This window comes from Hyaena hyaena, unplaced genomic scaffold, assembly GCF_003009895.1.
Source record: "Hyaena hyaena isolate Hyena2069 unplaced genomic scaffold, ASM300989v1 scaffold_64, whole genome shotgun sequence".
Lineage (NCBI taxonomy): Eukaryota > Metazoa > Chordata > Mammalia > Carnivora > Hyaenidae > Hyaena > Hyaena hyaena.
The window spans coordinates 3,320,100-3,343,005 of NW_024080698.1; the positions used below are offsets into that span (position 1 = coordinate 3,320,100).

General features: G+C 39.1%; 1 protein-coding gene across 1 annotated transcript in view; it reads right to left on the minus strand.

Moving 5' to 3' along the window:
• Window positions 1-22,059, minus strand: part of TMEM131 (transmembrane protein 131) — a 237,732-nt gene extending 215,673 nt beyond the window's left edge. Inside the window, exon 1 of the mRNA XM_039232398.1 lies at window positions 21,518-22,059. Within this exon, the coding sequence (XP_039088329.1) occupies window positions 21,518-21,698 (181 nt within the window). The 5' untranslated portion in view covers window positions 21,699-22,059. The remainder of the gene's footprint in view (window positions 1-21,517) is intronic.
• Between the last annotated feature and the right edge of the window lie 847 nt (window positions 22,060-22,906).

Genomic DNA, 22,906 nt, shown 5'->3' on the forward strand with positions numbered 1-22,906 from the left:
GCGATCTTCAACAAACAAGGTGAGCCCTACGACTGCCCCAAATTACTACCATGAGTAAGACTGCAGTGCAGGTAGGGGAAACTGACAGAGCCTGGTGGACTGTCTGGGTTGGTTGTTGAGACAGAGTTGAGAGTCTAAGGAAACCAAGGTTGTTGAGAGTTCACAGGACAGAGTACCAGAAATAACAGCCCTGCACAGAGAACACCAGAGAATCACAGAGGGTCTCCACTGAATACCAGCAAAATCCTGATAAGCACATGTATGTGAAGTAACTACCTAAGGCTGGGGGAAAAGACATCCAAAAGGATTAGAAGGACCAGCGCATGGTGCTCACACAGAGCCATTTTTAGTGCCTGTTCCCACCAGTCAAACTGGAAAAACCCACAATTGATGAGATATGGTATAGAGTACTCATTAAGGTCATTATCTTAGCTGTGGGGACTTAATTTGAGTCCTAGACCAAACACTGCTCCAAACCCACTTAACAAATCTTAAAACCAAGACCCAAAAAAGATCAAGCTGTTGCCAAGTAACTTAACTGCATCTTAGAACAAAGCTCAAGAATATTTCTAGGAATTGAAAAATATACCACCCAACAACAAGGTAAAATTCACAACATACGGCATTCAATTACAGATCAGTGAGCAAAGAGATAAGAAAACATGAACCAGGGCACCTGGGTGGCTCAGTCGGTTAAGCAACCTACTCTTGATTTTGGCTCAGGTCATGATCTCACAGTCACAAGATCGAGCCCATGTCAGGCTTCACGGGGCATGGAGCCTGCTTGAGATCCTCTCTCTCCCTCTGCCCCTCCCCTATTACCACATGCACAGGAATGGACTCTCTCAAAAAACAAAGAAAAAAAAAAAGAAGCATGAACCAATAGGAGAATAATTAATTGAAACCAACCTAGACTTGGTACAAGTTAGAATTAGTTAACAATAAAAAAGGCTTTATAAATGTTTTCCATATGTTCTAAAAAGAAAAAAATAAAATGTATAAACAAGACTGAAATTACACCTCTAGAGATGAAAACCACAATATGTGAGATGAAAAATACACTTGATGGGATTAATGGCAGATTAGACACTGCAAAAGAAAAGATTAATGAACTCAATGGCACTCACAAGGAAAACAATGCAAACCACAAGGGAAAAAAATGCAAAAACTACATATACATAGTATACGAAGTTGTGGAATCAATTTCAAGCTGCCTAGTACATGGATAACTGGTGACCCCAAATTGGGAAGAGGACAGAAAAAATATTTAAAGAACTAATAGTGGAAAATTTCCAAGCTTAATGAAAACTATAAATACATAGATCCAAGAAAGCCATAAATCTTAAGCACAAGAAACATGGAAAAAAAGAACTATAAAAATATCTTGTCAAAGCAAAGACAGGGGTACCTGGGAGGCTCAGTCGGTTAAGCATCTGACTTCAGCTCAGGTCATGATCTCACGGTTTGTGACTTTGAGCCCCGCATCAGGCTTTGTGCTGACGGCTAAGAGCCTGGAGCCTGCTTCAAATTCTGTGTCCCCTCTCTCTCTGTGCCTCCTCTGCTCACAGTCTCTGTCTCTCAAAAATAAATGAACATTAAAAATTTTTTAAAAAAATAATCAACAAAGACAGGAACATCTGGGTGGCTCAGTCAGTTAATTGTCCGACTCTTGATTTTTGGCTCAGGTCATGATCTCATAGTCCATGAGTTCAAGCCCAGCATCAAGCTCTATACTGGCCACATGGAGCTTGCTTGGGATTCTTTCCCTCTCCCTGTCCCCTGCCCACTCTCTTGCTCTCTCTCAAAATAAATAAATGAACTTAAAAAAAAATAAAAGCAAAGACAAAATAAAGACATTTATAGACATAAAAGCTGAAAAATTCATACACACTACAAGAAACGAAGGAAATCAAACAGAAGGAAACAATACCAGGTAGAAATATGGGTATAAAATAAAAAAGGAAAATTACTGGAAATGGTAACTGCATGTTAACCATTCAAACTAAATGTAAATATATATATTTCAACAAAATCATAACAATATATTGTGGGGCATAAAATATGTAAAATAAAAAATATGACCACAATAGTATAAAGGTTCAAAGAGTAAAAAACATTAAGTAAACTATTTTAAGTGGTATAATATCACAGGTTGACTGTGATAAAGATGGATATTACAAATCTTAAGCACCATTAAATAATGAAACTTTAATTAGCTATAGCTAACAAGCCAAAATGAGATAAATACAAAATAATAATTCAAAAGAAGGCAGGAAAAAGGGAAGAAGAGAGGGACAAAAGATATCAGCTAGACAATAAACTCAATCCTAATCATATCAATAATCACATTAGATGCATCTAGTCACAATTAAAAAGAAGAGATTATCATATTGGGTAACAGCAAGACAACCCTCTAAGAATCACATTTTAAATATAAAGAGACAAACGGGTTAAAACTGAACACATGAAAAATATACACTATACTAACACTAGTCAAAAGAAAGCTGCAGTGGCTAAATTAATATCAAAGTAGGTTTCAGCGCAAAGAATATTATCTGGGATAAAGATGGTCATTTTACTTTGATAAAGTCGTTAACTCCTCAAGAGAACAAAACAATTCTAAACATTATATAATTAAAAAACAGAATCTTGGGACACCTGGGTGGCTCAGTCGATTGAGCGTCCAGCTTTGGCTCAGGTCATGATCTCGCGGTTCGTGGGTTCGAGCCCCGTATTGGGCTCTGTGCGGACAGCTCAGAGCCTGGAGCCTATTTCAGATTCTGTGTCTCCCTCTCTCTCTGGCCCTCCCCTACTTATGCTGTCTCTCTCTCTCTCTCAAAATTAAATAAAAAATTTAAAAAAAAACACAAAAAACAACAGAATCTCAAAATACATGAAGCAACAACTGACCAAACTGCAAAGAAAAACAGAAAAGTCACAATTATGGCTAGAGATTTTTACTACTCTTCTCTCAATAAGAGCTAGAACAACTAGGAAGAAACTAGAAAATGAGCAAATTAAGGCCCAAGTAAGCAGAAGGGAAATAATTAAAAATCTTACTAGAGTATGTAAGCGATGAATCACAGGAATCTACTCCCAAAGCCAAGAGCACACTGTATACAATGTATGTTAGCTAACTTGACAATAAATTATATTTTTAAAAAAATCTTTAATAAAAAAATTACAAAAGTATCTTAGTGGAAATCAATATAAAGAAACACAAAGAAAGAAAGAGAGAGAGAGAAAGACAGAGAGAGACCAAAAGCTCGTTCTGGGCAAAATATTAAAATTGATAAACTTCTAAATAGAATGATCAAGAAAAAAGAGAGAAGACACAAATTATATCAGGAATGAGAGAGGTGTCACGACTACAGATTCTACAAATACTCAAAAAATACTAGAACACTATAAACAACCCTGCTGATAAATGTGAGACCTTACACAAACGGATGCAGTCCTGGAAAGACTTTAATGACCAAAGAGATTACCTGAATAGTCTTGATCTTAAAAATTGAGATTGTAGTTTAAAATCTCCCCACAAAGAAACCCCAAGCCCAGATGGCTTCAATTCTTAATTCTTATCATACATTACATGAAAAATACCAATTCTATATAGACTCTTCCAAAAAATTAGAAAGGAAAAAATAACCTCTCAACTATTCCTATGAGGCCAGAATTACCCTAATACCGAAAGCAGAGACTTTACAAGAAAACACACCACTATCTCTCCCTCATGACCACAGGCATAAAAATTCTAAATAGAATGTTAGCCCTCATCCCCCCCACAAAAAGTCAAATAATACATTACAAGGATAATACATCATAATCAAGTAAGAAACTCAAGGCTGGTAATTCACCATATTAACCACCTAAAACAGAAACCCTCCATAGCCACACAAAAACCATTTGATAAATTCAACATCTATTCCTGTTAAAAACCCTCATCAAACCAGGTACAAAAGAGAATTTCCTCAACCTGAGGAAGGGTATCTGAAAAAGGTGCAGGTAAAACCACACTTAATGGTGAAAGACTGAATGCTTTCTCCCTGAGATGAGGAACAAGATAGGGATGTTCATTCTTACTACCTCTGGTTCTAGCCAGTACAATCAGGCAACGGAAAAAAAAAAATGAGTCCAGACTGGAAAAGGGCAGGTAACATTGTCTTTATTTGCAAACATAATTACCTATAGAGAAAATACAATGATCCTATAGAAAAAGCTACAAAACTAAAGGTCAGTTTAGGATTACCGACTATAAAATCAACAGACAAATATCAATTCACTTCTATATATTACCAATGAACAATAACTGAATTTTTTAAATACCATTTAGAATTATATAAAAAATATAAAATACTGGAGATAAATCTGACAAAAGATGTAAAAGACCGTTACACTGAAAACTATAAACTATGACTAAGAAAACTTAAGACCTACACAGGTAAAATGTCCCTTGTTCGATGACTAAATATTAATACGTCCATTTTCCTCCAACTGATCATACATTTAACACAATCCCAATCAAGTTCCCAGCAGTTTTTGTTACAGAAATTGATAATAGGACTTTACATTCTTAAGGAAATGTGAAGGACCTAGAATAGGCAAGACAACTCTGAAAATGAAGAACTAAGTTGGAGGACTAACACTATCTGTTTCAGTAATTATTATAAAGGTAGTGAAGAGGTACGGTTCTGGAACCCAGACAGACAAACAGATTATTGAAACAAAAGACCAGATATAAACCAATACATGCATAGGCAACTGATTTTCAACAACTGCACTAACAACGCAGTGAGAAAAGAACAGTCTTTTCTTCTTTTGACCGGATATCTCCATATACAAAAAAGTGAACTTGGATCCATGCTTTGTCCCATATGTAAAAATTAACTCAAAATGGACCACAGGTCTAAATGGAGTACATAAAACTATAAAACTTCTAGAACAAAGGAGAAAATATTTGATACTCTGAGTTAGGCAAAGATTTAGATATAATACCAAGAACATAATCTATTAAGGAACAACTTGATAAACTGGAACTTAATCAATTAAAAACTTATCTTCAATAAGACAACCATAAAGAGAATGAAAATACAAGCCACAGACTTGGAGGAAATCTCTGCAAACATATACCTCCAGAGAACTTACAGCCAGAATATCTCAGGAGTTTTCGAATCTCAGTTAGAAAACCAATAATGGGGCACTTGGGTGGCTCAGTAGGTCAAGCACTTGACTCTCTTGATTTTGGCTCAGGTTGAATTATCTCACAGTTCATAAGTTTGAGCCCCACACTGGGCTCCTCACTGACAGTGCAGAGCCTGCTTGGGATTCTCTCCCTCTCTCTCTGCTCCTCCCCCCACTGATGTGTGCTCTCTCTCTCAAAATAAACTTCAAAACAAAAGAAAACAGGGGCCCCCGGATGGCTCAGTCAGTTGGTTAAGCATCCGACTTTAGCTCAGGTCATACCTCATGGTCTGGGAGGTTGAGTCCTGCATTGGGCTCTGTGCTAACAGCTCAGAGCCTGGGGCCTGCAGCCTGCTTGGATTGTGTCTTCCTCTCTCTCTCTCTCTCTGCCCCTCCCCTGCTCTTCCTCTGTCTGTCTGTCTCTCTCTCTAAAATAAAAATAAAAATAATGCAATATAGACATGGGCAAGATCTGAAGAGCTTCTTCACCAAAAAAGATATATAGATGGTAAATGAGCACATGAAATATGTTCACTGGGGAATAACTACTTTGGAAAATAAAATTAGGAGGTTCTTACACATACGCCTACCATATGATACAGATATTTTATTACTAAGTATATATCCAAGAGAAGTTTTATTTTTAATAGCCAAAAACTGCAAACACCCTTAGTTTTATCAAAATATGACAGATAACAAATCATGGTTTATTCATACACTGGAATACTACCCAGCATAGGAAACAAACTATTGATACACATGAGAAGTTGGATGAATTTCAAAGGCACTGTGGTAAGTCAAAGAAACCAATCCTAACATTATTGTCCCAAAACTATACATACTGTATGATTTCATTTACATGACATTCTCAGAAAGAGAAAACTATAGTGACATTTCTGTCACACATCCTCTGCCAGGGTTTAGAAGTGCGGACACAGGGTGTGACTATAATGGCAAAGCACAATGGAGTTTTGGGGGTAATGCAACTGTTCTGCATCCTGACTGTGGTGGTAGTTACACAAATCTATACATGTATTCATAGGACTGCACACCACACACACATACACAAACACAAAGTTCAGCAAAACAAAAATGTGTTAAAGTAGCATGCATACTCTCTATACACATAACACAGCCATATTCCCTCGGTCTTTTTCTCCTTCTCTCCCTTCCCTTCTCTTTAGTTCTCTTCTGCTTCCATTTTGCAATGTATTTGGGTAATCACCGTCAGACTCTAGAGACCTTCTTCATTCTGTTTTATGTGTGTATGAGTGTATAATAATAACTCACTATGTGAATATAATTTATTCAACTACATATGGACATTTAGGCAGTTTCCAGTGTTTTTCAATTACAAATAATGTTATGCATACCTTGGTGCGTATGTATCTGTATGTCAGAAGTGCATCTTCAGGGTAGGTTCCTAGGACTGGGGTTGCTAGGTCAAAATGCTACATACATACGTAGTTATGTCAGATAACATTCCAAATTTCATTCCATTAAGGTTGTACCTTTTTTGCATTTCCACCAGTAAAGCTGTGCTTTTCCACAGGCTCACCAGAGGGGTTATCGAGCTTTTAAACTTCTGCCAATCAGATAAGTGAGAAATGGTATCTTACGTATTTTTTTCTTAGACAAAGATTTGTCAATTTTTAAATAAGCATTTTAAATAACAACTTTATTGGGATAGAATTCACATATTATGTAATTCCCCATTTAAAATACACAATGAATTGTTTTTAGTATATTCACAGAGTTGTTCAACCATCACCAATTCCAGAACATTTTCATCACCCCCAAAACGAAACCCCACACCTTTCAGCAGTCTTCTATTCCTCCCTCCCAGCCCTAAGCTTTCTGTCCCTACTAATCTACTTTCTGTCTCTAAGGACTTGTCTATTCTGGACATTTTGTGTGTGTGGTCAGGCATGGTCTTTTGTGACTGGCTTTGTTCCCTTAGTGTTTTCAAGGTTTGTTTGTATTTATAGCCTGCATCAAAATTTTATTCTCTCATGGCTGAATAATATTCCATTTTATTTATCCATTTATCAGTTGATAAGACATTTGAGTTATTTCCACTTTTGGGCTATTAAGAAAAATACTTCCATGGACATTCCTGTACAAGTTTGTGTGCACAGATGTTTTCATTTCTTTTGGAATATACCCAGAATTGCTGGAACATAATGCTTTCCTTAGCATTTTGAGGCACTGCCAGCCTGTTTTCCAAAGAAATTGCACCATCTTATACTTTCAATAGCAACATATGACATTTTAATTTTTCCACATCTTCTCCAACACTTGTTATTATCTGTCATTTTTTATTACAAGCATATTAGTAGGTGTGAAGTGGTATCTCATTTGGTTTTGATTCGTATTTCTATGATGACTAATGATACTGAGCATCTTTTCATGAACTTACTGTTTGGAGAAATGCCTTCTCAGATCCTTTGTCTATTTTTTATGGGTTGCATTTTTTCTATTGAGTTGTTAAGAGTTCTTTTTGTGTTCCAGCTACGTGTCTCTCACGTCAGGTATGCGATTTACAAATCTTTTTGCCCATTCAGTGGGTTTTTTCACTTTTCTGACATCCTTTGAAAACATAAAACTTTTTCATTTTGATGATGTCCAATTTATCTACTTTTTCTTCTGTTGTTTGTGCTTTTGGTGTCTTACCCACCAGGGAAACTCAAGCATAGGCTCAATGTCTGTGGCAGGCTAAATAATGGCCACTCAAGACGTCCACCTCCTCATCCCCAAAATCTGTGAATGTTACTTTATGTGGCAAAAGGCATTTTGTGGATGAGATTAAACTAACAATTTGAGACAGGTGGTCATCTTGGATTACCCAAATGAGCCCAATGTAATCACACTGGTCTTTACAAAAGGGAGGCGGATCAGAAGGTCAGAAGGCGATGTGACGTGACGATGAAAGAAGGAAGCTGGAATGAATGAAGCAGGACAGTGGAGTGAGAGGAGCCAAGGAATGCAGGTGACCTCTAGAAGCCCACAAAGGTGAGAAAACATTCTCCACCAAGGCATCTAGAAAGAACACAGACCTGCCAATATCTTGATTTTAGAATTCTGCTCTTCAGAACTATAAGTGATTAAGTTGACATTGCTTTAAGCACCTGAAGTTGTGGCAATCTGCTACAACAGTAATAGGAAATTAATCCAGGGTGCAAGGTTTTAGTTGGGGGCCGGTCATATAGGCACTCTCCACCTAACACATTCTAGACTCCCTGAAGGAAAAGCAGGTGTGTAGCATAAACCACACGGACTTAACATCCACTTAGAAAATTTCTGTTCTATTCCACTTATCTATTTATATATCAATACCTTACTTTTTCCAAATATATAATGGCTTTATAGTATATGTTTTAATAACTGCCTATGCTAATCACACCTCATAACTTTTCTTTTTCAGCATGTCCCTAGCATTCCTACATGTTTATTTTTCCATATAAACTCTATAAAAAGTTGTGTTATTTTTTAATTGCTCATCTGTGTTAAATTAATGTTAACTTAGGGAGAACTGACACCTTTATGATGTTGAGTTCTCCTACCCAAGGGCAAGGAATGTCTTTCCACTGTTCAAATCTACTTCTCTGCCTTCAAGAATGTTTTAAAGTTTTCCTCAGATTCTGCATAGTTCTTGTTATTCTTAAAACCACTTTTTGTTGTTGCTATTATTATTGATAGCTTTTGAAATATTTCAGGCATTGCAATGTCTGAAATATTTCAAAAGCTTTTAAAGCGTCTGGTAGAAAGAGACAGAGAAGAAAGAAAGAAGGAAAGAAAGAAAGAGAGAGAGGGAGGGAGGGAGGGAAGGAAGGAAGGGAGGGAGGAAGGAAGGAAGGAAACCATAAACAAAAATACACACACTGGGGCGCCTGGGTAGTTCAGTCTGTTGGGCATCCAAGTCTTGATTTCGGCTCAGGTCATGATCTCACAGTCATGAGATCGAGCCCCAAGTGGGGCTCTGCACTGGCAATATGGAGCCTGCCTGGGACTCTCACTCTCTCTCTCTCTTTCTCTCTCTCTCTCTCTCTGCTCCTCTCCCCCATGCACTCTCTCTCTCAAATTAAAATAAAATAAAATAAATTTATGCATTAACTAGAAGGAGCAAATGTGAACGTCTGTGGGGGTTAGCAGCCCAGGTTCAATGGGCATCCATGGACAGGTTTCAAGAGGGAATAGAAATGTGGGTTAGTTGACCAAGAAGAGTTGAGTGGAACTAAGTTAAGATAATTGTTTCTGTAATTCGAACAGCCAAAATCAATAGCTTAAAGTAAAAAACAAAAAAAATAAATAAGAAAATTTGATCTGATAAAGCATAACATCTATCCCTAATAACTCTTGAGACTAAAACTCTTAAAATAAGAAATCTTCTATTATTGAGAACATCTAATTCCAATCAACTGCCACAATTATACTTCACAATTAAACACTGAAGGTATTTCCCTATAATGACCAAAAGACAGGGCACCTGGGTGGCTCAGCTGGTTAAGTGTCCAACTTCAGCTCAGGTCACAATCTCACAGTTCAAGAGTTCGAGCCCCGCATCGGGCTCTGTGCTAACAGCCCAGAGTCTGGAGCCTGCTTCAGATTCTGTGTCTCCCACTCCTGCTCATGCTCTTTCTCTCTGTCTCTCTCAAAAATAAATAAATATTAAAAAAAAATTTTAAAGACCAAAAAAAGGTTAAGTAGGCCCACTTTTTAACCACTCTTGTTTAAGTGTTCTAAAGCGCTAGCCAATGCACTAATACATGCAAACATATATGTTAATATTACTGAATAACTACACTGTTATTCAATCATTTGGGGCCCACAAAAATGGCAGTTTTATACAGTTCAATGTGTGTGTGTGTGTGTGTGTGTGTGTGTGAAAGGAAAATAAATAGAAAACATTAAAAATGATGTCAAGTTCCAAATTTGCCTAACATTTTAACACAATCCTAATCAAAAAGCAAATAGAAATTTTAAATTTTCTTCAAAATGATTTTAGTGTTTGTAGAGAATGAAAACAAGGTAGACCAGAAAATCCTTTTGGGATAACAGTAATTTAGGGGGAGGTAATGACCTGCCAAGTCACCTAATAAAATGGACAAAATAATCAGGAAAAAAAATAGATCAAGTAACTCATCCAAATATATAATAAAATTTGCATAAAAAAGAAAATATTGTGTACAACTCAATAAGCGGTATTAAAGCAACTAATCATTTGAGAAAACTAGATTCCCTACCTGATAACAAAAGATTGATGACTTACAGATTTTCATTTAAAAATAGCAATTACAAAGAAAATATTATTGGTCAATACACTTTATGCACAAGGCTTCTTACACATAACAACCATAAAGGAAACCATAAAGGAAATAAATGTTGGCCAATAAATTTTATAATAATAATAAATAGAAAATTAAAATATAGAGCACCTGGGTGGCTCAGTCATTAAGCATGTGACTTCGACTCAAGTCATGATCTCACAGTTCATGAGTTTGAGCCCCACTTCCGGTAAGCAGGAGCCCTGCTTTTGGGTGAGACCTGCTTCTCTCTCTCTTTCTGCCCCTCCTGGGATTCTCTCTCTTGCTCGCTCTCTCTCTCTCTCTCTGCGCCTTGCTCACTTGCACCCTCTTTCTCAAAAATAAAAAAAAGAAATTAAAATATAGAAAATTAAATGCAAATAAAAATTTAGAAAAATGAAATCCTTAATCCTTAATTAATGTTCCCAAACACCAATGGGAAAACTGACAAAAGGCAGGATTGAACAATACAAAAGCAATACAAATAAGCAAATGCATAATAGTATTCAGTCTTACTAGTAAATTTTTTAATGTGTCAGGCATTGTGCTAAGAGCTTTTCACCTACCATCTCAGTAAATCTTTGCAAGAACTCAATGAGAAAAATGCTATCATTACCCCTACTCTATGAATAATGAAGCTTAGACACAAAGTGGTCAATCATACCTACCAAAGCCACACAGCCAGAAAGTGGATGACAAGAGTCCAGAGCCACACTCTCAATCACTATTTCCACTTTTCAACTACTAGATCTTAGAGTCCTAGGCAAGGCCATGAATTCTCACTCACTGACTAAGGTAACTCACAAAGCAGTTTTGATATGTTCTTCCTACCCCAACTCCTTGACATACACAATGGAATGGTGGTTTCCAGAATTCTTTTCCTTGCTGACACACATTTCGACTTCGGTCCATATGTAGTATCTTATCTAGAGTGGCCCAGGATGATACCAGCTAGAGTTCACTCTTTCTGTCGAGTTCACTCTTCTGTCTCTGAACTTGAGGTACTTGTTACACCTAAGGGCATCACTCTTAACAGTGGTACGAAACCGTGGTTAAGAAACAGTACCAATTTTTTAAAAAACCAATTAAAACAATGTGACAACTTTTCTCACCAGTTTGGTGAGGACTTAAAAGAAGCGTTAACAGCCAATGAGGGAAAGCGGGCACCTTCACAAAGTATTGGTGAAATGTCAACCGACAGTTTTCTTCAAAGGCAATGTGGCAATATTCTTTTAGAATGGGGAGCGGCGGGCAGGCGGCAAAGGGCGCGAGAGAGAAGGAAGAGAGCTGGGGAGGGCACAGAGACTTAGAAAACTGATGACTGATGTTGGTTCTTTGTACCTGATAGAGTATAGAAATTTTTCTTCATTTACTCATTTGTATTTTATAATTTGTTTCAAAATGCATTTTGTGAAATTGAAAAAAGGTTCCAAACTGACCTCCAGACTGTATGTGCAGCAAGAATTATTATATATTATATTGTCCCATTTTACTGGAAATTAAAATTGTGTATCATACTATCACAAGCAAGCAAGCAAGCAAGCAAGCAAGCGCGCACACACACACACACACACCCAAGGAGCAATGACAGCCACAGAGGGATTGTAACCAAAAACAGACCTGAAGGGTGAGGGAAGAAGGACTGGCACCTCACACAGGGTTAATGTGAAGATTAAATGAGATAAGGCATGTAAAGCAATTAACAACAGTGCTCAATACAAAGAAAGTGCTTGATAAACATTAGCTGTCATCATTAAGTAATTACAACCATTATCAATTACAGGCAATAACTGCTTACATAATATATTCCCGAAATGGTGAAAGGTCAAACTTGGATAAACACTATCAATTCAGAAATACCTTTTCTTCACTCTTGTTCATTTTTTTATTGGTCATGGTTCACTGTCTCTCCTACTAAGACAGGACTAAACATATTGAAGCACTTAAAATGATAGGTGCAGGAAGAACATGACCCAGTCCTCAACCCCCAAAAGCTCAAGATCCTATACAAACACAAATAAAGCCAAATGCAGTTGGGAAGAAACTGACAATACTCAAATTTTCCTATCTACAAAAATCTCTAGGATCCTAATAAAACTCAATCTAATTCCAGTCTGCTACTTCTTTCTTACATCTTCCTCTCTTCAACACGAGACTCACTTACCTTTTTTCACTTCCAGCCAGAACCCAAGAGAAGCCCGCAGTATGGGGAGATAAACCACTAAATATGAAATAACTCCCCTACATATGAAAGATAACTACTGCTGCATTAGTTCTGAAAAGACAAATTGCCTCTTGGTAGTGCTAACCACTACTTCATTCCCTACATGCAAATCAAGAAGCAATACTTCAGATGAGTCCATGCCACCAATTCACACAAGCATTTTTTAAAATGATCCAGTTTGAAAAGCACACTGCCCGCTCTTATGCACTGCTCTACCAAGTAACTTTTAGAATGATAAACTGTATTTATAAAGAGCTCTGAGATAAGGTTTAAGTTCTAGACAGCATCTTTCTACTATAAATTCCCTAGAAAAGCATCTGCTCCAATTTAATCAGTACCCCCCTCATCCCCCAAAAAATCCAAGTAGGGCCCTTGCCATACCATGAATTTTGTAATTAACTGCTAATTAACTTGTATCAGTAGAGTTGGCTTAGACGATTTCTCAAACTTTGCTGCTGAGATGGTTTTTTACTCTCATGTTTTGATGCAAATGTAATACTATAACTATAGAAGAAAAATTTAGTTCTTAAGAACCCAAGTTAGACTGTCATATGATTTTGCAATCATAACTGATTTAGAAAAAAGTCACAGATTTGTTAGAACTTAAAAGGACTTAAAATATGTTTCAATTTATAGGTAAGTAATTTAAGGAAATAATTTAAGCATGTAGAATTCTTTGTTTCAAATACAGAGCATGTTTCTTTTCTCAAAAACTACATGTTCACAATGTTTAGTCATATATGAATTGAAATAATCTGTTCAAAAATGCAGGTCTGATTTAAGCAGCATCAAAAATAAAATATCTAAGAATAAATATAATAACCAAGGAGGAGAAAGACTTACACACATTGAAAACTAAAAAAACACTGCTGAAAGAAATTAAAGACAACACAAGTAAATGGAATGACATCCTGTGTTCATGAACTGGAAGACTTAATACCATTAAGATGTCCAAATAACTACAGATTCAATGCACTCCCTATCAAAACCACAATAGCACTTTTTGCATAAACAAGAAAAAAAATCCTAAAATCCATATGGAATTTCAAGGGACCCCAAACAGCCAAACCAAACTTGAAAGAGAACAAAGCTTAAGGACTTGCACTTCCTGATTTCAAAATACGTAACAAAGCTACAGTAACTGAAACAATATGGTAACTGCCTGAAGAGACAAATGGATAGAATACAGAACTCATGGGGCACCTGGGTGGCTCAGTCCATTAAGGATCTGACTTTGGCTCAACTCATGATCTCACAGTTTGTGGGTTCAAGCCCCACATCGGGCTCTGCGCTGACAGCCTGGAGCCTGCCTAGGATTCTGTGTCTCCCTCTCTCTGCCCCTCCCCTACTGGTATGCGCGCTCTCTCTCAAAAACAAACAGCTGAAAAAATTGAGAACTCAAATAAAACTTGTATATATGGGCAAATGATCCTCATAAAGGATTTCAAGACCACTCAACGGGGAAAGGATGTCTCTTCAACAAATGGTGCTGGGAAAACGGGGCAGTTACACGCAAAAGAGTGAATTTGGACACTTAATCTTACATCTTACACAAAATATTAACTCTAAACTGACTGAAGAACAAAATGTAAAACTGTACAAAATGTAAAACTGTAAAATTCCTAGAGAAAACTGGGGGAAAGCTCCATGACATAGGATTTAACAATGTTTTCTCGAATACAGCATCCAAAGCACAGGCAACAAAAGCAAAAATAGACAAATGGGACTACATCAGACTTTAAAACTTCCATTCATCACTATGGAATGGGGAAAAATGTTTACAAATCACCTATCTGATGAGGAGTTGCTATCCAGAATATATAAAGAAGTCCTACAACTCAACAGCAATAAAAATAACCCAGTTTAAAAATGGGCAACGGCACTTGTTGGGATGAGCACTGGCTGTTGTATTGACACCAATTTGACAATAAATTATATTAAAAAGCAAAAACAGGCAAAAGACCTGAATAGATATTTCTCAAAAAAAAAAAAAAAAGATACAAATGGCCAACAAGCATACAAAAAGATGCTCAATTAATATCACTTACAAAAATGCATAACAGAATGAGATATAAGCCTACATTCATGAGGATGGCCACTATAAACAAACAAATACAGAAGATAACAAGTATTGGTGAGGATGGGGAGAAACTGAACCTTTGTGCACTATTGGTAGAAATGTAAAATGGTACAGCCTACTATGGAAAACAGTATGGTAGTAGCTTAAAAAATTAAAAAAACAGAAATACAATATGATCCAGTAATCCCACTTATGGGTATATAAACTGAAAGAATTAAATGAAGGATCTCAAAGAGACATTTGGACACCCATTTCATAGCAGAATCATTTACAACAGCCAAAAAGTGAAAGAAATCCAAATGTCCATTGACGGGTAAATGGATAAATGGTATATAAATAAAACAAAATATTATTGAGCCTTAAAAAGCAAAGAAATCCTGTCACATGCTCCAATATAATGAATCTTGAGGACAGTATGCTAAGTGAAATAAGCCAGCCACAAAAAGACAAATCTTGCATGATTCCACTTACCTGAGGTATCTCAAGTAGTCAAACTCATGAAAAAAGAGGAGTAGAATGTGAGGTTGGAGCAGGGAAGAGAGAAATGGGGAGCTGCTGTTCAATGGACAGAGTTTCAGTTACGCAAGATGAAAAAGTTCTGGAGATCTGTCCCACAACAATGTGAATAATACTTCATACTACTGAACTGTGTTCTTAAAATGCTTAAGATGGTAAATTCCATGTTATGTGTTTTTTACAATTATAAAGAAACAAACAAATAAGGCAAGTTTGACACTCGATCATGACAGACATGTCAAGGATCCTCTTAGACAGCAGGGTTTTTCAGACCTTTGCCATAAGTACTACATGCAACAAAATGAATCATGAAAAAAGTCCGGGCTTTCTAAAAATCTTTCTAAGGCAGTCACACAGGAATGAAAGAAAAACTGATCTAGTATGGCAAATTAAACTAATGACCACCTAATCCAAAAATGCCTTCCTAAGAATGAACAAAGCACTAGAAATGGATTTTTTGGAGCTGCTGGACCTCTAATGGAAATCTCAAAGAGATTTTTCCACTGTTCAAAGCTGATGCCACTACCAGCCTCTGGATTATCTCCAGTTCCTTTTAATCAGGGCCAGTTTCTGAGAATATTCCATATATCTAGACTAACTTGTCACACCAATCTAAAACTAACGAATGTTCACAGAAAGCAAGGTAGCCTAAATCTTAACCAAAGAATATATCAGAACCTAAGAACAGTGTCAGTAGCTTTCAATACCAAATATCTGTTCCCCAGATTACCCATTCATGGGTTTCCTCAATTTCCTTTACAGAATGTACATGATCCAGAATGGCCTATGATCATTTTAATGGTAATCAAGTCAATAGTGGGGCGCCTGGGTGGCTCAGTCATTTAAAACATTGAACCACAGCTCAAATCATGATCTCACAGCTCATGAGTTCGAGCCCCACATCAGGCGGTCTCTGCTGTCAAATGCAGAGCCCGCTTTGGATCCTTTGTCCCCACCTCTCTCTGCCACTCCCTGGCTTGCACTCTCTCAAAAATAAACAAACATTAAAAAAAAAAAAAAAGTCAAGTGACATGGATATATATTCGCAGCTGTTGTTTTAAAAAAAAGACACCTCGCTGGAATATTTAATACATTGCTTTTGCACAAACTGACAGTTCTGCTCTTTCTCCAGTTGGTGTACAATAAAATCTACTACCTTAAGAACTCATCCAGGATTATACAGCTTGGTCTAGGAACAGATGGCTTGGGATGGAATCCTGGCTCAACCACCTACAAACTCTTTTACCTTCAGAAAGCTACTTAATTTCTCTGTTCCTGTTTCATGATCTATAAACTGGGGTTACATAAGAATCTGAAATCTTAAAATCCAAAAGTTACAAAAGTATGGTATACATAAATGTGTATCACTCAGTTACAATGGAAAGCAACATGCAGGAAAGAAAAAAGTGGTGTCACCCTATGTCTTATTACAGCAGACTTCTCAATCACACCACAACTGAGTCAGAGTTTTACCTGTACTCTTGAGTCTCAGCCCAGGTCTCAGGTATTGAGGGAAGATAAGGTCATTTGAGGCAAACCTTCATTTAAAACTGAACGCCTGCTATGTACATAATACTGCTGTTGACAGAGGTTCAAAAATTCCAGTCTGGGTGAAGAAATGTTCCCCATAAAATCATTAAAGTAGCTAAATGTGTCAAAATGAATGACAGATGAGTAGCAAAGACCATGCAAACAGAGATAGAGAAAGTGGAGAGGTGAGAGCCTACCGCAGCGCCCGCAGGCTGGAGGCCATTGGGAGAGCCAACCAAGAAAGTGAACAGGCATTGACACCACTTGCTAAGGGGTCAAAAATGAGACCAATGTGGCAGAGACAATAATCACATCATTAACAAAAACTGGGAAACCAGAGGTGGTGCGAGATAATTCTGCCCTGGACATGTGCAGTGGTGTGCCAGTGGCTGGACACGCATAGGAAAGAAGACATCCAGTGGGCGGCTGGAGAGCAGTGACTGACAACTAAGGCAGGATGACAACCAAGAAGTACAAAGTCATAGAAACGAAGGGAGACAAGTTCCAAGAAGCAGCTATCAACAGTGTCTGATGCTGCTTAGAACAGACAGGGAGGAAAAATTCAGCCAGAGCAAAAAGGCCTCTCTGTCTGCCAAGGCCAGTCAGAAAGCTCAAGCCACATGCAGGATGAAAAAGAATTTGTAAAATATCAAGCACTCAGCAATGATTTAATTTGTCCCCAAGAGGAGTCTGGTTTATTACTACTCTGGATGATAACCAATTAGATGATTTTATATCTACTCCCAAAGCTGATCTTTTTGGCAAGTGTCTATGAGGGCCCACTGAAAGGATTATAAAGAGAAAGAAAATAGTCATTAACAAGAGAAAGAGAGGACACACTTTTTCCAACTATAGGATTCCAAAGCTTCTGGCAGTAGCAAACAGGTTTTAGTAAAAATAAGCCAACAAAAGTTCATTAGTGAAGTAGTATTAACAAAATAATATTCTACTTACCAGGCTCTAAATTAAAGAGCAGCCACTCCACCACCATACAAAGGATTAAAATACCCCACTCTTAAGAAAATCACTTATAAAAATATTTTTACATTATAAAATAATAATTTGATTAGAAAAAGTAAACACTACCCCTAATCAATTCTACCTTCCTAAAACAAATCTCCTAATTACGTTTTAATCTCTTCTGGCCTTTATTCCAAGTATAGGATTTTGTTCACATGCTTTGTAGATAGAACACTTTTAGACAAAACACCCTCCTCCTGCATCTGTCACAAATACAACTTAAAACACAAATTTCCGCACAAAACTAATGTATCCTGCAAACAAATTGAAAAGTCCTAATAAACACTATCAAACTTTGCCTTGCCATTAATAGCCAATTTATGAAAATACATGTGACACTGAAATTTAATTTGCCACAGGCTAAAACAATCATATTCCTGAAAATCTATTCAAGTTTATATGTATTAGATATATGAGATGTAGCTTTTTATATATAATAAATTAAAAGACAACCATGCCTTCCTAAAACCCATTTCACAATGAAACTGTATTACCTGATAGATGATGTTTGTTTGTTTGTTTGTTTGTTTTTTTAAAGCTCTTATTTGCTGGTCACAATGGGCAGACTTTTTAAAAAAGTTTTTATTTACTTATTTTGGAAGAGAGAGAATGAGCAGGGAGGGGCAGAGGGAGAGAGAATCCCAAGCAGGCTACTGTCAGTGCAAGAGCCTGATGCAGGGCTCGGAGCCATCAATTGTGAGATCATGACTTAAGCCAAAGTTGGATGCTTAACAGACTGATCACCCAGGTGCCCCACAATGGGCAGATTTATAAATAGAATACTACTAAAAATTACATGTTTAGCATATGTACACATATTTTCACTATATATTTTTATCATATTTTCATTACATACATCACTGTTCTCAATATCTAGATCTTAGCTCCAAGAAAAATCTTGACACCAATCCAGGATTAAGTGAGTTATTTGTAGTAATTATAGTAACTTCTACTCTCCCAACTCTTTCAAAATCCTTACAAACTATAGAGCACAGCCAAAACATTCTCAAAGGTCCCTTTTCTCTGAAATAATAACACTACTAATGAGCAGTAAAAATGGCTGTTAAGATATAGGAACGTTAAGACATCTAGGATGTTAAAACAAGGAAATGGCTCATGCTTCTGACATAAGGAAATTAACATCTAGTCCAAACATTAAAAAAAAAAAAATTGCATTAGGTAATGCAATTAGCTATTTCTGCTGTTTTTCTTCAGCAGACAATGAGTTTTATTTTGTTGTAGAGATTTTCTAGTGAAATTCTGCTGTAATGGAGGAAAAATATATCAAATACAAAGTACTCAGAGAACTATCATTAATCTTACAGGGAAATCTTAACTTTGAAAGATTACTAGTTTATACTACTAAAATAAACACAAAAAATCCTAAGGGTGTAAACTGACAAACTGAACTCAGCCACCTTCAAAAATCTGCCCAGACTTCTTGAAAAAACTCAACAGCACATTTTGGGGGCAAATGCTAGATTTGTGCTCCATCAGATGCCTAAACTCGTGGTATCACTCACAATCACATAAGAAAGTCAATCTCATTTCATCTACTTACTCAAACAAAAACAATACTAAAGTTTAATCAGGAAGAAAGCTTAAAGAACAGGCCAGTTTTGGAGCAACCTTTGCAGAATATTTTATTAGAACCAGATTTTATCTGTGATGGGCAGAGGCTTGTGTTCTGTATTAATATAATTACCAACAATAGCTTGACTAGCTAGTTTGTACATTCAAACTGTTCACACAGACCCAACATGGGCCACAAAAGATGTTTGATTCTGCCAGGCCACTGATGGATTCAACCACATCTTTTCATACTTTACACCCTGGCAAGTAATTTTCCTCAACTGAGCCCTACATTCATGAGTGGAGAGGTATGCTAAAACTTATAAACAAACAGGAAATTAGCAAATATAGGCTGACATTTTGCAAACAAGGGAGTTCTTATCTATACACAGAAAATTCGCATATATAAGGCTGTTGGGGGAAAAAAGCAGCAGAAAGATAATAAACCTTAATGTTTTACAAGACTCAATCATTATTTTATTTCCCTGAGCTAATGGCTCATGAAGACAGTCATTCACTCAAACAAATGTTAAATCCCTGCTGTGTACCTGGCAGTGTACAAGGTAAGCAAAGGAACAGAAAATGAAGGGCACGATACCTGCCAAAGACTACCTGAAACAAAAGGAGACTTCCCCTTTACGTTGCTGTACTGTTTTAGCTTTACTAGACACAAACTATAGGCCAGCCTGTGTTGGGCACCATAAGCACACAACAGTAACAATCATCTAACTGCAGATCTGTAACCAATCAATGAACTAGGACAATACCAGGCCCCACTAGTCCTAAAACAGCAATATTTCATTCCGGAAATAATCTTGCCTCTGTCGCTTAATTCTTTCAATAGATGGCAATTCTCTGAATAATTTCCACCTATGTTAACCCAGACTGAGGTAGCTTATGGAGTTAAATGAAAGAATGTAATCTTTTGAACAAAAATTGAAAACCAGTAAGTAGAGGCACATTTGCACTTCACATTAATTTGGTTTGCATTTAGCCATTGCCTTCAAAAATGATAAAAAGCAAGGGAGTTTAGTCCTAAAGCAGAACATCACTCCGAAAGTTACTGTGGCAAGACGTTATTTTCTAGTAGTGGCAGTTTAGGGTGAAACGGAAGCTAAACTAACAAGTTCTGCTTAGCTTTTTAAAAACCATTCTCTTCTAGTGATTTCTTTGTGAAAGCTCCGTGACCACCCATTTCTCTAGGCTCAAAAACAGGTAGTGCCAACACAACCACAGATTTGGTCCTCTGGGTTACAAAATAATTTTTACCCCTGTAATAGTACCAGTTTTATAGTCGTTCAATACTAATGAGTTTTTCTTAAGGAGGGGTCAGCCCTTAAGTAAATTATAAAGGCTTGCCAACTAGAAACGGTATTTGTTTGTAAAATCTTTCACGTTAAAGATGACACCTGACCTTAAAACAAATTAAAAATGTAAACAGACTTCCAAGATCTTACTAGAGAACTAAGCGGAACTGTATTATGTATATAGAATTGCTAGCTAAACGATCAGTTCTGAAAAGCGACAAAGGAGAGGGAAGGTGAAGAAACAAGATTCTTCACCAAGAAATGTTTGAACCAATTCAAAGTAAAATTGTGTTAAGCTATGTTTTAAAGCCTTTCCACCAGTCTTGCTATTTTTACTACATTTTAAAGTGAGCTGTGTGCACGCCGTTATGAAAACCGCAACCAAAGGAGGAAAGTGTCCTAAAATTTGTCCATTAACAGCAATCAAGTCTACAGATATGCCCCTCCTACATAGTGGGCCAAGCGGCAAGAAGATACGAGAACTCAGGAAGTTTTGAAATGGCAGTGACAGGAGTCAAGGGGGAAGGCAAGGGGAAGGAATCACGGAGAACAAGAGCAACTCCGTACGGCCAACGCCACGAGTTGGCATCCGAACTCCAAGTTCCCGGCTCGGGACGGGACTCGAACGAGCAACTTCGCGCCGGACGGAGCTGCGCGCTCGGCAGCCCTCCGAGCCCCGAGCCGCAGCCCTGCGTCCCGGCTCGCAGTCCGGCCGCCGCGTCCGCGAGGGCGTGCTGACAGCCGCGGGGCCGGACCTGGCAGATGCCGGCCGGCTGACACCCACCTTCCTTCTCGGCCCGCGCCGCGGCCACTACGAGGGTCATCACCAGGTGCAGCGCTCCCAGTAGGCCGGCGGCCGCGCTCCGCGGGCCCCAGCTGCGGCTGGCCGCGGGCTCCACACCGGCCCCTGCGGACGTGGAGGCGGCGGCGGCTCCTGCTGCTCCTCCTCCAGCCCGCTTCCCCATCCCTGCCGGCCGGGGGCCGCCGCGCTCGAGGTCCGGCGCGGCCCTTCTCGGCGAGGCGGCGGCGGCGCGGGAGCCGTGGTCCGGGCTCTGGCCGCGGCGCCGGGGGCGAGAGTGGCTCCGAGCCCAGGGCTCGGGCTCCGGGCGTGGGTCTGGGTCCGTGCGTGCGTGTGAGCGAGAGTGTCAGTCACGGCCTCGGCCTCAGCATCGCCTACGAAGTGTCGAAGCGGAGAGGCCGCGGGTCAAGCACGGCGGGCAGCCATACTGGAAACGGGCACGGGCCGCGGGCTCTGGGCGCTGGCCTGCGAGGGGCGGGGCGCGGCCCTGGGCACCGCCCCCGCCGTGCCGTCACCTGGAGGGCCAGCCGGTCAGTCTGCCCCGGAGTCTGTGAGTCTTAATATCTTGTCCGGCTCTCGGAGACCCAAGGCTTCACCAGCCGGACAGGACGCGGGCAGTACAACCCTAACCTGTCACTTCTGCCCCGCGGAAGAGGAGGAGGAGGGGGAGGGAGGCAGGACCAGGCCCAGTCGCCAAGACTTATGATGGCGGCTCACGCTTCGCACAGGCAGTGACGGCAATCACGTGGAGAAGAGGAGGCCTAGCCGCGCAGCCGCCCTGGGGCGTGGGCGGGGCAGGGAGGGACTGCGGGGCGCTGGGGGAGGCTCGCCCGCTGCTTCCACGCGGGAACAAACCTCTTGCATCTCCTGGGCTGCAAGGCGAGAGCCTACCAGAGGACTGAGTGCGCGTCCAGACCTCGAGGCCCCGCGCGGAAAATCCATTCCAGTGACGACTCCTGGTCCCACCTACGCGTCTTGGCCGCCTGAGAATACTCCGGGCCTGATTCAGTTCCTGGTGGCGTTTCCTTGAGAACAGGGACTTGCTCCATTCATCATTCTATCCTCAAGTCACAGTACACAGAAACTCTTAATGGAATGCTCTTGCCCTTGGAATTATGCCTACTGTGCTGCAGGAAAACCCTTTGCTTTGTGTATATAAAGCAGCAGTGACCCTGGAGGGGGAGGGCAGGTTGTTCTCTAGAAAAGTGCCCAGTGGCCATACTGGCTTTCCCCGTCTGGGAATAATTAGTAAACGTTTTATGCACATAGTTCCTTCAAGGCCCAAATCAAAAGCCTTCTTTAGTCTCCTTCAGGAAGCCTTCTCCTGCCTCTTTCCACCTTAGGTCGAGGTTCTTGGTGGGCGTGGCTATTCTC